Source organism: Uloborus diversus, chromosome 2, assembly GCF_026930045.1.
Source record: "Uloborus diversus isolate 005 chromosome 2, Udiv.v.3.1, whole genome shotgun sequence".
NCBI lineage: Eukaryota > Metazoa > Arthropoda > Arachnida > Araneae > Uloboridae > Uloborus > Uloborus diversus.
Window position 1 is genome coordinate 12,080,952 of NC_072732.1, and position 15,136 is coordinate 12,096,087.

The 15,136-nt window shown below is 35.6% G+C and overlaps 1 protein-coding gene across 1 annotated transcript in view; it reads right to left on the reverse strand.

Annotated features, from left to right (window-relative positions):
- The window catches only part of LOC129217813 (muscle M-line assembly protein unc-89-like), a 161,798-nt gene that overhangs the window by 119,333 nt on the left and 27,329 nt on the right, over nt 1–15,136 (reverse strand). Inside the window, exons 11-15 of the mRNA XM_054852152.1 lie at nt 14,684–14,865; nt 11,927–12,032; nt 5,572–5,744; nt 5,125–5,245; nt 1,938–2,116 (exon numbers count right to left, since the gene is read on the reverse strand). Of these exons, the coding sequence (XP_054708127.1) occupies nt 1,938–2,116; nt 5,125–5,245; nt 5,572–5,744; nt 11,927–12,032; nt 14,684–14,865 (761 nt within the window). The remainder of the gene's footprint in view (nt 1–1,937; nt 2,117–5,124; nt 5,246–5,571; nt 5,745–11,926; nt 12,033–14,683; nt 14,866–15,136) is intronic.

A 15,136-nucleotide genomic window follows, 5' to 3' on the forward strand; every position in this document is an offset into this window, starting at 1 on the left:
TTTCACAAAAAATTTCCCTTACGATCGTAGCACTTCCGATTTTTTTTCTTTTCACAGAATATCTTAGTAACTGCTTGCCTTATTACAAAGCTTTTCATCCTCCACAACTGATATTCCACCCCCCCCCCCGGTCATTTCCTTATCACTGTTTCTTAGAATTAAAAGGGTGGTAATGGGCAGAGGCAGCGATTGGGGCTTAAAAGTTGGGGGCAGAAAAAAAAAGAACTAAAAGGCACGGTACTTTTTGCGGGCAGCAAAAAATGAAAAAGAAAAGAAAAAGTCATAATTTTGTTATGGCTAGTTTTGAGAGTATTGAAGCAGATAAGTGAAAACTGATGTCAGTCTAACAATTAACATACGTTTTTCTTAAGATTTTAATGAATTTTGTACACAATAACTATTCAAAAGTTAAGATAAAAAAGAGGAAACTGGGTGCTTTTTCTAACTGAGGCTCTCGGGAGATGCAATTGAGCAGACCGGCGCCGGTAGTAGTCGGCTTTATGGCGCCGTGGTTTCGTTGGGTTGTTTAATTTTTAGACATGAAAAAGATTTGCCAATATTCAAGGTCATATTGCCAACTGCCAATCGTGCAATAGTGATACTTGAGATAAAATAAATAAATTAACCATAAAAAGTGTGTGGGGGGGAGGGGGGTTGCTCCGCGGAATCGCTGCCGTTGGTAATGCAAAAAAGAGATGTCAAACTGTTTTAACTGATTACTTTAATTGATTAAATGCTTTTTAAGACAAGTGTATGCTGTCAGTATACCTTTATAAAGAAAAAACAGATTAATTACACTTGACGTAAAACGTAGTAAACCTTTTGCAATTTTTTCGATTGTGTTCTACAAAGGGAACAACAGCATATTTTGAAAAAGGTAAATTAAGTAGTTCCTCCTAATAGCGGACACCTCCCAATAACGGACAAAACTTCTGGTCCCTTGACTGTCCGCTATTCGGAGGTTTCACTGTATAACCAATTTTTTTTGGCACAATCTTTACAATCAAATGTAGTAACGTTCGTTTTTGAATATGACTTAGTACTACATGAAATAAACCGCCAGCTCAGTCAATTCCAGCCGAGGAGTGCAGTTTCGTGCTTATTAGCACTCATCAGCCCGGCATAGGAGTGACTGAGCTGGAGGTGGAAAACCTCTTAAGGAAGCCAAGATTGCCAAACAAACTGGTAGCTAATACAGAATTAGCACTGACCAGACAAGTGACCGAAACAATGGTTAAGTTCAACTCGAACATTGAATGCAAGGCAGGTATATTCAGTAAAATACCACCTTATAACCAGAGCTAAGGCAGAAATACATGAAATACACCGCCAGCTCAGTACTTGCTGAATATGACTTAGTACTGTACGATGAAATTTTATGTTGAAAAATAAAGAACCTTCAAACCTGAAGATTTGTACTTTTCTTTACTAATAATAAAGCAGAAAGTCTCTCTGTCCGGAGGATGTCTAGATGTCTGGATGTCTGTAGGATGTCTGTAGGATATCTGTGACGCGCATAGCGCCTAAACCGTTCGGCCGATTTTCATGAAATTTGGCACAAAGTTAGTATGTAGCATGGGGGTGTGCACCTCGAAGCGATTTTTCGAAAATTCGATGTGGTTCTTTTTTTATTCCAATTTTAAGAAAAAAAAAAACTATCATAAATTACGAAATCATCATAACGTGGAACCGTAACATGGGCACAAGCCAATTGGCGAGATACGAAATTATCATAGCGTGGAACCGTAACGTCGGTACAAGCCAATTGGCGAGAAAATTCACCATACATTATTTGTAAATATACAAGCGAACCAAAAGACCTTTAATTTTTTCTATTACGGGCGAAGCCGTGCGGGTGCCACTAGTACTTAAATAAAGTTCGATTCCTGAACTCTCAATACAAACTTATCATTTTCTTTTATCTAGCATAATCGTACCTTTGACTGTGAGCTTCGCCTTTTCTTGGGCCTCCCCGTACTCGTTGGTGGCCTTGCACGAGTACTCTGAGCTGTCCTCCACCTTCAGGTCCTTCAGGGTCAGGGTGTGAGAGAAATCCTGAGGATCACTGCGAATGAGGACAAGATCGCCTGCACTCAGCTCGTCGGATCCTCGATACCTGTATAGCAAGACAAAGAAATACAGACATTTCAGCGCATGGTTCCGTGCTAATTAACCCCTTCAGTCGGAATTATGAAATATTGTACCAAAAATGTTGATATTTGGTACACAGTGTACTATGGTAAAGGGTATCTTATAGACAAAATTTTGAGTTTGTAGAAGAAAAATTAAAAGAGTTATGGCACGTCCAATATTGCGGACTTATATTTTTGAAATCAATATTTCATATACAAAAACGATAAAATACTGAACAAACTTCATTATAAAATGTTCTACAAACAGTTATAAAACATAATATAAGCGTTTGAAACGATTCATTAAAGATTATGTATTTTTTAAAAAATCAGGAAAAAAAAACTCTTTTTTCAGATGAAAATCCATGGTTGGAAAAATGAGGCACTCTCTACCTCTCAATCCTTATATGTCAGTGTTGTCAATCCGAAAACGAAAAATTATTTCACAGATTATAATAAGTAGAATGTAAAGAGTCAACTACAAAAAAAAAATCAACTAATTAAAGCAATTATTAAATGAATAGCAGCTGTTTAAAGTATATGTCCGGTATACCGGACACCAGGTCTGAAGGGGTTAATGTTTGACCTACAGTAAAACCTGTGAAGTTGACCACCCTTGTAAGTTGACCACCTGCCTAAGTGGACCGCTTTTATCAGGCACGGAATTAGCCATTGCCTTATAAATCAACCTCTGTAAGTTGACCACCTGTTTAAGTTAACCAATAAAGTAGTGAACCGCAAGTGGTCAACTTACACAGGTTTCACAGTATAAGGACATTCGAATCACATTTCCGAGGGCCTATCAAACAGCTATCTATCTCGAACAGGTGCACAGAGAGGGAAGGAACGAACTTATGTACCAGAACTCTTGGTGTTAAGCCACATTGCTAATCTCATACGGTAACGAGGAATATTTAGAAAGGCAAAAGCATAGTAATGAAACTGAAGGGTTTAGAAATACGAGTAATACAAGATGATTTTGGTCGCTTACATACAAAATGTTCTACCTAATTCAATTAGGAAAGTGATATTATTTTTGACTGTGATAGGAACGAAAGTAAGTATCAAAACTAAGTACACAAGGGATATTATTTTCAATGTCGAAACGACAAAGAAATAAACACTATCGTGAAAAGTTGATGGTAGTGTACACAGATGAGAGACGCAGTACATGACGCCAGATTACAGCTATCAGTGAGCAGTGAGCACGTAAACGTACTTAGAAATTCCTGTGATATAAGACTTCTTTGCTGTATGCTGCCATTCGACTTTTCCAACTCTGAGCAATGACGCATCAGCAAATGAGCATTGTTTACGGGAAAAACTTTCATGAGCAGCAGCAACGTGTGGACATGGTGTTCGAATTACAAAGAAAGGCTTAGACATGTTCATCATGCAGACTGTCTGACAGTAAAGTTTAGACTTATCTTCTTCCGTTTTCCATATTTTTGCTCAGATGGTAATCTGGCTCGACGGACTAAAGTTTGTCTCAGACAAGCGTAGAAAATTGGCTGTAAGACCAGGTGGCTACCTTCTACGACAGGGATTGGAAAAGTTGGTGCCACGATGCGACAAATGTCTCAATTAAATCGCTGACTGTGTAGATAGCTGGGTGATATACCTAAATATTTCAAATAAAAGAGTTTTCCTTCTCATTGTAGTTTTCATTTCGAAACCGTTTGGAGATTGACACAAAAAAAAAAAAAAAAAAAAAAAAAAAAAAAAAAAAAAACGCTTTTTTGGAGTAACAATCCCATGAATAGAACTTTAATCTAGCATGCTTGTTTTTGAAATAGGTAACATAAAATCAAAAATTTAGTTTATTTTAAACATGACTCAAAAATTGTTTTTTGTTTCTTGCTTATCGCAAACGAAAATGCAAAAATCACAGCTAATTCTTTGTTTCGACACATGAAATTGTGTATGCAGGGCAAGTTGGAATTCTCATTCCGCTTCACTCAGTCCGATTTACTTCACTCCGGATGAATCATCGCGAGTTCGTCTAGTGACAAAAGTTGTTATTTCTGTTCACTTGGAAGGAGTGAAAGATAGTTCAGGGCCATTCCACCGTCACGTGCGGGATAAAAATACGCTTAAATTTTATTAACATTTTGTCTTATCTCTTAATATTTCAATGAAACAGTCGTAAGCATTTTTTTCAATCTTTACATTTGATACAAAGATACTCCTGACACAATTATATTTTTATTGAACAATTTTGTTATTAAAAAAAAATTATTTACATGCGTCACGTGCGGGACATCCAAAGTCAACCACTGACAACTTGCTTATGAATAAGGTAAAATTTTTGCTCCATTAATACAGCAGTGACGAAACAAATCGTACATTTTAAAGCTATTATTCCAACGTAAAGAAAACATATCTCATTAGTTAAGAAATAATTATTTAAACCATTGAAAAAAAATATGTATCTGCCCATTCCATTGAAAATGGTCGTTTTGTCCCGCACGTGATGGTTTCTATATTTCATAAAAAATAATAATTTTTGAAGAGTTTTTGCTTAAGAAGTCACACATGCGTTTGTGATTTCTTGAGTAACAAAATTTTGTTCATCTTTTTACTGTCCGTTCTCGAAAGCAAAGACTACCACTCAGGACAGATTCCATTTCAAAAAGGGGCGATGGGTTGAGGATGAGCACTCGGACTTGCTATCTCTGTCTTTTTCGAAGCTCATTGGAAGAACTGCTGAACACGTTACTTTGCACCTTTTACTTCCGGGTTTCCTTCCCTATTTTGATAAAATCAGAGCAGACCTGACGCATGCGCAAATCGGCGCTAAGTCTCGGCTAAGGAAAACAAACAGTAAATTATTATTTTTTATGAAATATATGAAGCGTCACGTGCGGGACAAAATTACCGTTTTCCGTGGAATGGCCCTTCAGATGCTGAACGATTTCACCGGCTGAACTCTCGGACTGTAAAGCGAGATTAGAAGATATCTGAAATACACAAACTGAAAATTAATTCTTACCAAGTGACTTGAGGCTGTGGTTTCCCAGTAACTCGAGTCTCAAACCTCGCTGCGTCTCCCACCACAATAACCAAATCATGCAGTGGAGTCAAAAATTGCGGGGCTTGAGTGTCTTTCTTTGCTAAAAGAAAACAGAATTAAATAAAGTTGCTACGGAAAATTTCATGTTTTTAATAGTAAAACATAAACAGCTGTTGTATGTTTTTGATTCTTGAACTCATTGAGAATATTACAAAAAAAAAAAAAAAAAAAAATCAGCATCTTAGCGATTTTAGTGGACATTAAACTGTAACGAAGAGCTCTCGCAAGTTCCGTTTCTCATTTTTTTAATTTTTTAATTGTAAAAAAGTCCAAACTTGTAACACACATCTACCTCTGACACATTCAATTTTCCCAGTTGTCGAAGAGAATGTTTATCATGAGTAATGTAAAAATAATTTCACTCACACTTGACTGTAACTGTGGCTTTCTGGCTGGCTTCTCCCGCTTTGTTGGTGGCCTTGCAAGTGTAGTTGCCAGAGTCTTCAACACGAGCCTCCCGAATGGTCAACTTTCGAACGTCCCCTTGAACATCGACGACACTGCGATCATCAGAGCGAATTTCTTTTTTGCCGAACATCCTGAAAAGATTGCGCAATAGAATATCAACTATTCAATGGTGTCGGCAGCTGGGGTTGCGTTTCGAAAAAAAAAGACGGATATTAAGCACAAAGGGCACACACGTCGAAGTACAGTAGAATACCTTTATAACGCCGACCTGTATAACGCAATTCTCTATAAACCGCACAACTTTTCAGAAGTAAACAATAAGTTTTGAAGTAAAAAAAAAATCCCCCTGTTTTGCCTTGCAAACATAAAAATTGTTAGGAAAATTAAACTTTGAATCAGTTTTTCATCTTTTTATCTTAGTTCAAAGCTTTTAAATGAAAATTAGCATTCACAATAAAATGAAAATACCAGATGGTTCTTGAAAATGCAGCTGTTACGCAATCCATGAAGCTAGCAGAAGTGCAGGATATTTTACTTTCTTGTAATAAAGAAACATATTTATTTGTGAATGACTCATTGTATAATTAGTGCGTTAATACAGATAAAACTCATTCTGAAGTGCTAATATATAGATATATTTTGAATATCAGTTTAAAAATTTGTGAAATGACCTATGTAACACCAAAACCTGTATAATGCAAAAGATCTGGTCTCAAGCTGTGCGTTATATTGGTCTTCTACTGTATATCACATTTTTTTGAACAATTCTAAGAGACAAACAAGGCGATTCTCGTACCGTGACAACTTCAACCGCTGCCGTTTTCGACCAGTTCAAGGACAAAATTGTTTTACTATTCACTAGTCTGATTTCAGATTCGACATATGACCAAGTAGAAAACGACAATGAAGTTAATACAAAGGTGCACTGGAATCGGGCCCATTGAGATGACTGTTGGCTTTGGAAAGGAATATTCTTCAGCTTTTAATCTGCTATGAAAGTCATTTTTTCCCCCGTGTGTTATTATTTTGTTCCTGTCAATGTTGCATGTGCATGTAGTGTTCCAGTATTAGATGTATTAGAACAGAGATCGTCAACCATTTTTAGTCAAGGGCCACATTTTATATTTTTGGTGGCCGGGTGAGCTAACAATCCGGCAACAGTTCAGTTCAAATTGTCTAGTTCGCTCTGCCCTCTCCTCTTCAAGATTGACTTATTTCTTCATGTTTTACTAGTAGTACCCGCACGGCTTTGCCCGTCGTAGAAAATTAAAAGGTCATTTGGTTCGCCTGTATATTTACAAATAATGGATGATGAATTTCTCGCCAATTGGCTATGTTCATTCGCTCTCGCAGTCCACGTCATGATAATTTCGTAATTTACTCGTCCATTTTATGATAATTTTGTTCCGGAAAATGTTCTTAAAACTGAAATAGAAAAAGAACAAAATCGAAATTTCGAAAAATCGCTTCAAGGTGCACACTCCCATGCTACAAACTAACTTTGTGCCAAATTTCATGAAAATCGTCCGAACGGTCTAGGCGCTATGCGCTTCACACAGATCCAGACATCCAGACATTCTGGCAGAGATTTTGAGCTTCATTATTAGTAAAAATTATTATTATTATTATTATTATTTTTATTTTTTTGAAAAAGAAGCTCGTGGTTTTTGATGTTTTCTTGGGTTCAGTTTTCTTTAAAAAAATGATTAAAAGAAAATATATTATCAAACCAAAAGACGTGTTTTCAGTTCGCAAACTTCTCGCGGGCCGTAGTTTGGAGATCCCTGTATCTATTATTAAAAGGTGCGTGATTTTTTCCACACACACAAACACATACACACATTCAAACACATACATTCACACACACGCATACATACAAACCTACACTACACATACATACAGACACCTACACACACACACAATTACCCACACACTCATCACACTCACGCCTACACACAACTACCCACACACTTATCACACTCATGCCTGCACACAGACACAAACACATATACCTACACACACATACACATTCCCCACCACACACAAACACTCATACACACAACTACCCACACACTCATACCTGCACACAGACACAAACACACATGCCTACACACACATACACATACTCCCCTACACATAAACACACATATAAACATACATACCTACATACACACACACACACTCGTGATTGCGAAAAACATAATTTGAATTCAAGATGTCAAAGTTCAAATTAATTTTTTTTCTTGAGTTAACTTATAAAGGATTTTATTTTTACGCACTTATCGTTTTAATAATGGAGTTATTTTCTCCAGCCAAGGTTTTACGAGTGACAAATAAAGTTCTAATAATAACCTTGAAACTCTGACACTACTCTCTTCCTTAAATCAGTGGAACTTGGACATTAACGTAAAGCAACCCAAGAAAGCAATAACTTTCAACACGACAATATGTAAGCATGGTGAAAAATTAGGTTAAAGATACGCTTACTGTGTAGTTTGATCGCAGTACGTGACGAAAAGTTCATGAGGTGTTGATAGATTAAAATTTGTTGTTATTTACATCGAAGTTAATTGTTTTCGAACCTGTTAAGTTTTTCCGCATTTGAACTCTTTATTTATTTATTTATTTATTTTTTACTAGTGGTACCCGAACGGCTTTGCCCGTAATAGAAAAATTAAAAGGTCTTTTGGTTCGCCTGTATATTTACAAATAATGTATGGTGAATTTTCTCGCCAATTGGCTTGTACCCATGTTACAGTTCCACGTTATGATAATTTCGTATCTCGACAATTGGCTTGTGCCCATGTTACGGTTCCACGTTATGATAATTTCGTAACTCACTCGTCTATCTTATGAGAATTTTGTTCTTAAAATTGGAATAGAAAAAGAACCACATCGAATTTTCAAAAAATCACTTCGAGGTGCACACTCCCATGCTACAAACTAACTTTGTGCCAAATTTCATGAAAATCGGCCGAACGGTCTAGGCGCTATGCGCGTCACATAGATCCTGACAGACAGAGATCCGGACAGAGAGAGATCCCGACAGACAGAGATCCCGACAGAGAGACTTTCTGCTTTATTATTAGTAAAGATGTAGCGTAAAAATTACATATAATCTACATTAGCTGGGTATAACGTATAGAGGTGAAGTTTAGTTTGGGAAAATTGCAATTTGTAAAATGTAGAGTTTTGTGCAGATTGACCATTCGCTCTGATAGCCTGGTAACTGGAAAAAATTGTTTATTAAAACTATTTGAGGTCAATACAAAATTACTACTTTATAAACTACTATATTTTCAGTGGGGTATAACCCCCTGAGTTAATTTACCTACGTTGGTGACGAAATTAGTTATTCACAGAGGTTTTTCATGAGCAAGCGTATCACATTTTTGAACGTGAACATGAACGGTATTTCTCTGTATGTATTACTATGACAGAAAAAGATTTTTCTAGTACGTTCTAAATTTTCAACCCCTTAGTTATTGGAAGGAAACTGGTTCAGCAAATAGAAACGTTTTTAATATTTAACGCATGGGATTTTTTAGTTACAGTCGAACCTCCATATATCGAACTTCCACATATCGAAATTTTCTATATTTCGAAATCCCAGCAAATTTCTATGTTCATTACATAGATATGTTGTTTCTATATATCGAAAAAATCTCTATATACCGAAATTTTTTTCGAGACATTCGTAGATTTTTTTCTCCTTCAGACTATTTGTCTCATAAAAAATGAAAATTAAGGTAGAAAATTATGTTCACTAAAGGTTTCTACGAAACTCATAAGGAATCTGGGGTTGAGTGCTGTGTAGATAGGTCGTTTTTCCGTTCTGGAGTTCTTAAATTCCCTCAAGTTTATTTTAAATCTAAGTTGTAACCAGTAACACTGTAAAATCAGTTTCAAGTTATCCCTTTTGTCTGTTGATTATCATTCCTAGTCTGTTTAGCTTCAGTAAAAATGATTCAAGTTAAGGGGAGTCAGTACCCCCTATACCGTCAATGTTAATTGCACAGGTCCATGTACCTTTTTCAAAAAATCTATTAAAGATACAAGTATAAATTTTTTTCTGTACCTCAAGTAGACTCTGTTCTCTATACTGAAGTAAAATTTTACAGAAAGAAAGATTAGTTTTTTTTTGGAAAAAATTCTAATGTGTAAGTCACTGTATTTATTTCAAAAAATGCCATTTTGCAACACAAAATCAGCTCTATAAAAAAAATATTTTTCGAATATGAGAAAAAGTTTACTTCAGTATATGCAGTTAGATGTATGGAATAGGTGGTAAAAATTTCAAAGCCTAACACAATTTAGTTTCTGAGAAAAAGGAACATTTAGTTTCAAAAATACCATTTCGAGATATTGCAATTTAAAGGGGAAAATCATACCTCATCAAAATAGGATTTACATTTTTTAAATCTTATTTTAACTTACTTCTAATATGAGCACGTTCAAGATGTTTGTTTCATTAAAAAGGTATTGAAATGGAGTTTCAAAATATATAAAAATCAAAAAATCGAATTTTTGAAAGTATTTAGGGACTCCCCTTAAGTAGATTGATTTTTTACTTTTCTCTCGATTACACTGTCAAAACGAAACCCCCCTCATGTTGCGAATCAAGTTAACTGCCGAAGAATGAAGATGTATGACAGCGCAAAAATGTAATTTCTGTTATTTTTTTATTTTTCAACTTTCATTTAATCCGATGCTCGTATAAATTAGAAATTGGGTTTTGTACCCGAAAATTAGCTTTAATTTTAGTGTTTTAGGAGATTTGTACGATAAAATAAGATCGTTTCTTTATATCGAAATTTCTATATATCGATTTTTTTTCCGGAAATTTGCTACTTCGATATATGGAGGTCGACACTTTGAAACGGCAAATGTTTTTTTGAACGAATATTTTGAAGATTTCTATTTACAGCAGTTGAATTCTGCCTAACGTTATTGTAACGAAATTTTCCCTCCCAATATATTTTTAACCGACTTCAAAAAGGAGGCGGTTATCAGTTCATACAGTATGTATGTTTTTTTTTTTGTTTGTCCACTCATAGCGTCTCACCTAGTGAACCGATTTTTATGATTCTTTTTTTAATGGATAGAGGATGGCTCAACTTAGGTCCCATTACTTTCTTTGACCATATTTGTTCTTTAGTAAAAAAGTTATGGGCAAAAAACAGTAAATTTCCCTATTAAATGATTAAAATGATATTGTAGCGAAGTTCGCACTTTTCATCTGTGGATAACGGTGGCTCAGTGGTAGAATTCCCGTCGCCCACACGATCAACCCGGGTTCAAATCCCGACTAGGACAATGTGAATTTTACTAAAATTTCGTTTCTACTGTTTCCCGTATTTTCTCGAATTTTCTATTAATTTCTGTATCTTTTCAAGTCTGGAAAGTTCCAGCACTTTTTCAAGTTGTATATAAGGAGATGTAACGTTCATTCGTGGTTCAGAATAAAGATCTCGAATTGAGACTAAAGAGTATTCGCTTCATTTGGCTTTCACATTGTCTTCGCTATCTTCATCTACGCGACAATATGAAACTCATTGTTATAAAAGTTTGGTACCATATAACTGTAACATTAATAGTAATTGTAATGATCATTTTGAATAAAGGCTTTTCTAAAGCAATACAGTGATATAGAGCCGCACTTCTTACTAGGTAACTTCTTACTTTTACTGAAATATCTACATTTACACTAAAAAGAATGAAATAAAAAAATTTTGAAAAAAAAAATAGAACCGACTTCAAAATTGCTCTAAAAAGTGAAAAATAATTTTATTCTTTAAACACTATCGATAATACTTTTAAACATAATTTTTGAAGTTGGCGCAAAAACAAAAAGTAAAATTCATTGTAACCATGCTTCGTTCATATTTTTATCAAAAAATCATCCAAACTTAGGAACGAAACATTTATATCGTTACTCAAATATGCTGTCATCAATGCGTAATGCATGTGGTAGTGAAGAAACTGGACGTGGTTAAATTTATACTTGTAGTTGAGTTATGGCTGTGAATAATTTTATCGATCGTTTTTGCGCCAACTTCAAAAATTATGTTTAAAAGTATTATCGATAGTGTTTAAAGAATAAAATTATTTTTCACTTTTTAGAGCAATTTTGAAGTCGGTTCTATTTTTTTTTTCAAAATTTTTTTCGTTGATCTTTTAATTTAGTTCAGAGTCTCCTTTTGAAATGAAAGGGAACCGAAACATTGTTCCACGATTTCGTGCATGCATATAACGGAATGAGATTATGTCAAGCGCCGCCTTCCTGGTTGTCCAAGAGAGAAATATGTCTTACCACTTGACTTCCGGCGTAGGAGATCCCTTTACAGCTGTATCCAGTTTAAGTTCGTCTCCTTCGACCAGAGTTACGTCCAAAAGATCCTTCGTGAACACGGGCTTCGCTAAAAAGAAATATAATCACAAATACAAAAATCAAATATAATGTTATCGAACTAGAGTCGCTTGATTACATAAACTTAGACTCATCACTCAAAGTTCAAAAGGTGGTATGTTAAAATTGTCGCCTTTTTAGGTCAGGAAAAAGCTGATTTTTCAAGGGAGTTCTGACTTTAGCAGAACTAATATAGTGATATGATTAGGGTGAAAAAACAACGTAAATAAAGCCCAAATATTGGAGAAAATACAGCATATAGCTATTTCAAGGCTACAATGGAGCCTCTTCATCAGTGCAAAAAGCTGACCAACACAACCAGAAGTTGCAAGAGAACTTCTCAAACAGTTCTTTCTCGAACAGTTCTCTCGCAACTTCTGGTTGTGTTGGTAAGCTTTTTGCACTGATGAAGAGGCTCCATTGTAGCCTTGAAATAGCTATATGCTGTATTTTCTCCAATATTTGTGCTTTAATTACGTTGTTTTTTCACCCTAATAATATTGTAGCACAAAGCTTATATGATAATTTTTCATTTAATATAGTGATATTCATAAATCTTCCCGGAGTTCTGAAGTGCTTAATTAAAAAAAAAAAAAAAAAAAAAAAAATGAGAAAATTTGAAAGAATACAGAAAATTTGGGATGTTGTTTAGATGCCTTACAGTTGTCCCAAGTGTGAGTCCTTAGTCGTCAAACATACCTTAATCAATGCAATCATCCATTTCAGCAGTCGGAAACTGGTGGACTGCGGTCCAGGTCCGAACAGCCAAAACTGGATCGCCGAAAATGTTTTAACAGTACAAATTACATAAATCAGTTTAAAAAAAAATTTATGCGGGCAACCATATCTTTAAGCGCCAATTTTATTTCTTTTTCGAGCATTTTAGAAGCGATCGCTCGCAAAAGTATTAGGACCCAAACTAAAATTACTTACTAACCCCTGCTCCAGTTCCTGCCTCACTCTATTCAACACGGTACTATTAACATCATTGACAGCACATATTATCTTGGGCACTTTTTCTTTGGGGGGAAGGGGAGGGGCATGAAAAATACGAGGTTTTCGTGCCCCTTTTATCGCATTGATTTAGCATAACTGCGTAAGTGAATATCGTGTGCAGACAATAATACTGGAAGCAAAATGCTGAGACAGTGTGGCAGAAAGGGAACTACCACATTGAGAGAGATGTACGCTGTGGGACCAAGGGTTCATGCATAGAGTACAGTAGAGTCTCTAAAATCCGAGTCTCAAAAGTCCGAGGTTCCGCTTAATTCGAGGTGCTTTGTCGATATTTTAAAGATATATTTTTTACAGACAAATAATGTTTTAATCTAAAAATCGAAATATTTTGCTGTGCTTAGAATTTCCCTGACATCGTACAATAATGTGCTAAAAAGACATTGAAAAGTTCATGTCAATAACATGACATGAAAAATTCATGGACTGTTAGAGATTGATCAAGAGACGCCTTGGAGAGAGTAGGAAGTTGGTTGATACAAAAAACAACTTGAAACGAAAGCATATTGTTTTGCCTCAAAGAACGAACAAACAGCTCTTTTGGAATACCTGACTGCAATTAAAAAGGGGAGTGCAAAACTCGACGTTGTACGAATTGTATAGTACAATTTTTTTTCACCTTCTATGAATAACGTTTTTTTATTATGTGAGGTACATACGTAGACACAAATGTCATGACAAAACTCATCAAAATTTATTCTATGACTATCACAGGGCATTTTTTTAGTTTCCTGCAAATCTACACACAAGTATGTGTAGACATCAAGAAAAAAACTAATCCAAACTCGTTTAGGGTTCATTAAAACACATATTTATGTTGAAATTTCAATGATAAATTTTTCAAGGAGACCATATTTTCTTTTCATTGCATAAGGAAGTAAACGTTGCATGTCCTTATGTAGTCCAAATATTTTTTCGGATAATCTGAGTTTTCAGTAATCCGAGGTGGTGTGAGTCCCAATTACCTCGGATTTTCGAGACTCTACTGTACTTGTAAGGTATTCAAATCAAAATTGTATTGTTTTTTCTTACTTTCCGCTCTATTTAGCTGCGTTCATCTTATTTTTGAGCAATCACGATTGCTTATTGTTCTCACTTGACTGTTTTGTGATGTCCTATCATTTTATTTTTCCACCGCCACCCTCCGCACCATCACCGTCGACCGGCTCCTCACGATGCTGCTCCTACAGCGAAAGCCGTCTCCAGGTTGCATCCATGTCCTACACACACACGCGCATACATACACAACTACAAACACACACATACACACACACAACTACAAACACACACACACACACACGCATACACACACACACATACACACACGCATACACACACGTATACATAGAGACACCTACACATACACACACACAAAAACATAAACACATTCATACACACAACCACCCACACACTTATGACAGCACACAGACACAAACACACATGCCTACACACACATACACATACCCCCTACACGCAAACACACATACCCCCCACACACAAACATACACTCACTCGTGATTGCGCAAAACATAATTTGAATTCAAGATGTCAAAGTTCAAATAATTTTTTCCTTTTTTTTATTATAGCTTTCCGAAGGGATGAATGAATAACCCTGCATACGCCATTTAAAATGAAAAATGAACTTACTAAGCAATCTAAGACTCGCTTTAGTCTCGGCCTTTCCTCCAGAGTTGGAGGCCTCTAGTCGAACTTCCCCTACATTGTCCAATCCAGCTGCCTTTTTCAGCTTTAAGCTGTACGTGCCCCTTTCAGAATCTTTCGTCAGTTGAAAATCCTCGTCGTCAGCTAACTCCTTTCCGTTCAAGAACCTGAATTAAAGTATCAGTAGTTATTTTGTTGAATTTAAAAAAAAATATTTCTAGAGATTATACAGTAGAGCCCGCTTATAAGAATACCGGTTAAACGAATATCCCGCTTAATATAATACATTTTCAATGTACCAAACCAATGTAATGAGTTATATTGATCCCGGTTAATGGAATAACCCGCTTTTTAGAATACTTTTTCATGGCAAAATGGCTATTCCATTAAGCGGGTTCGACTGTACTATACTTTAATCTTACAAGTAAAATAGTAACA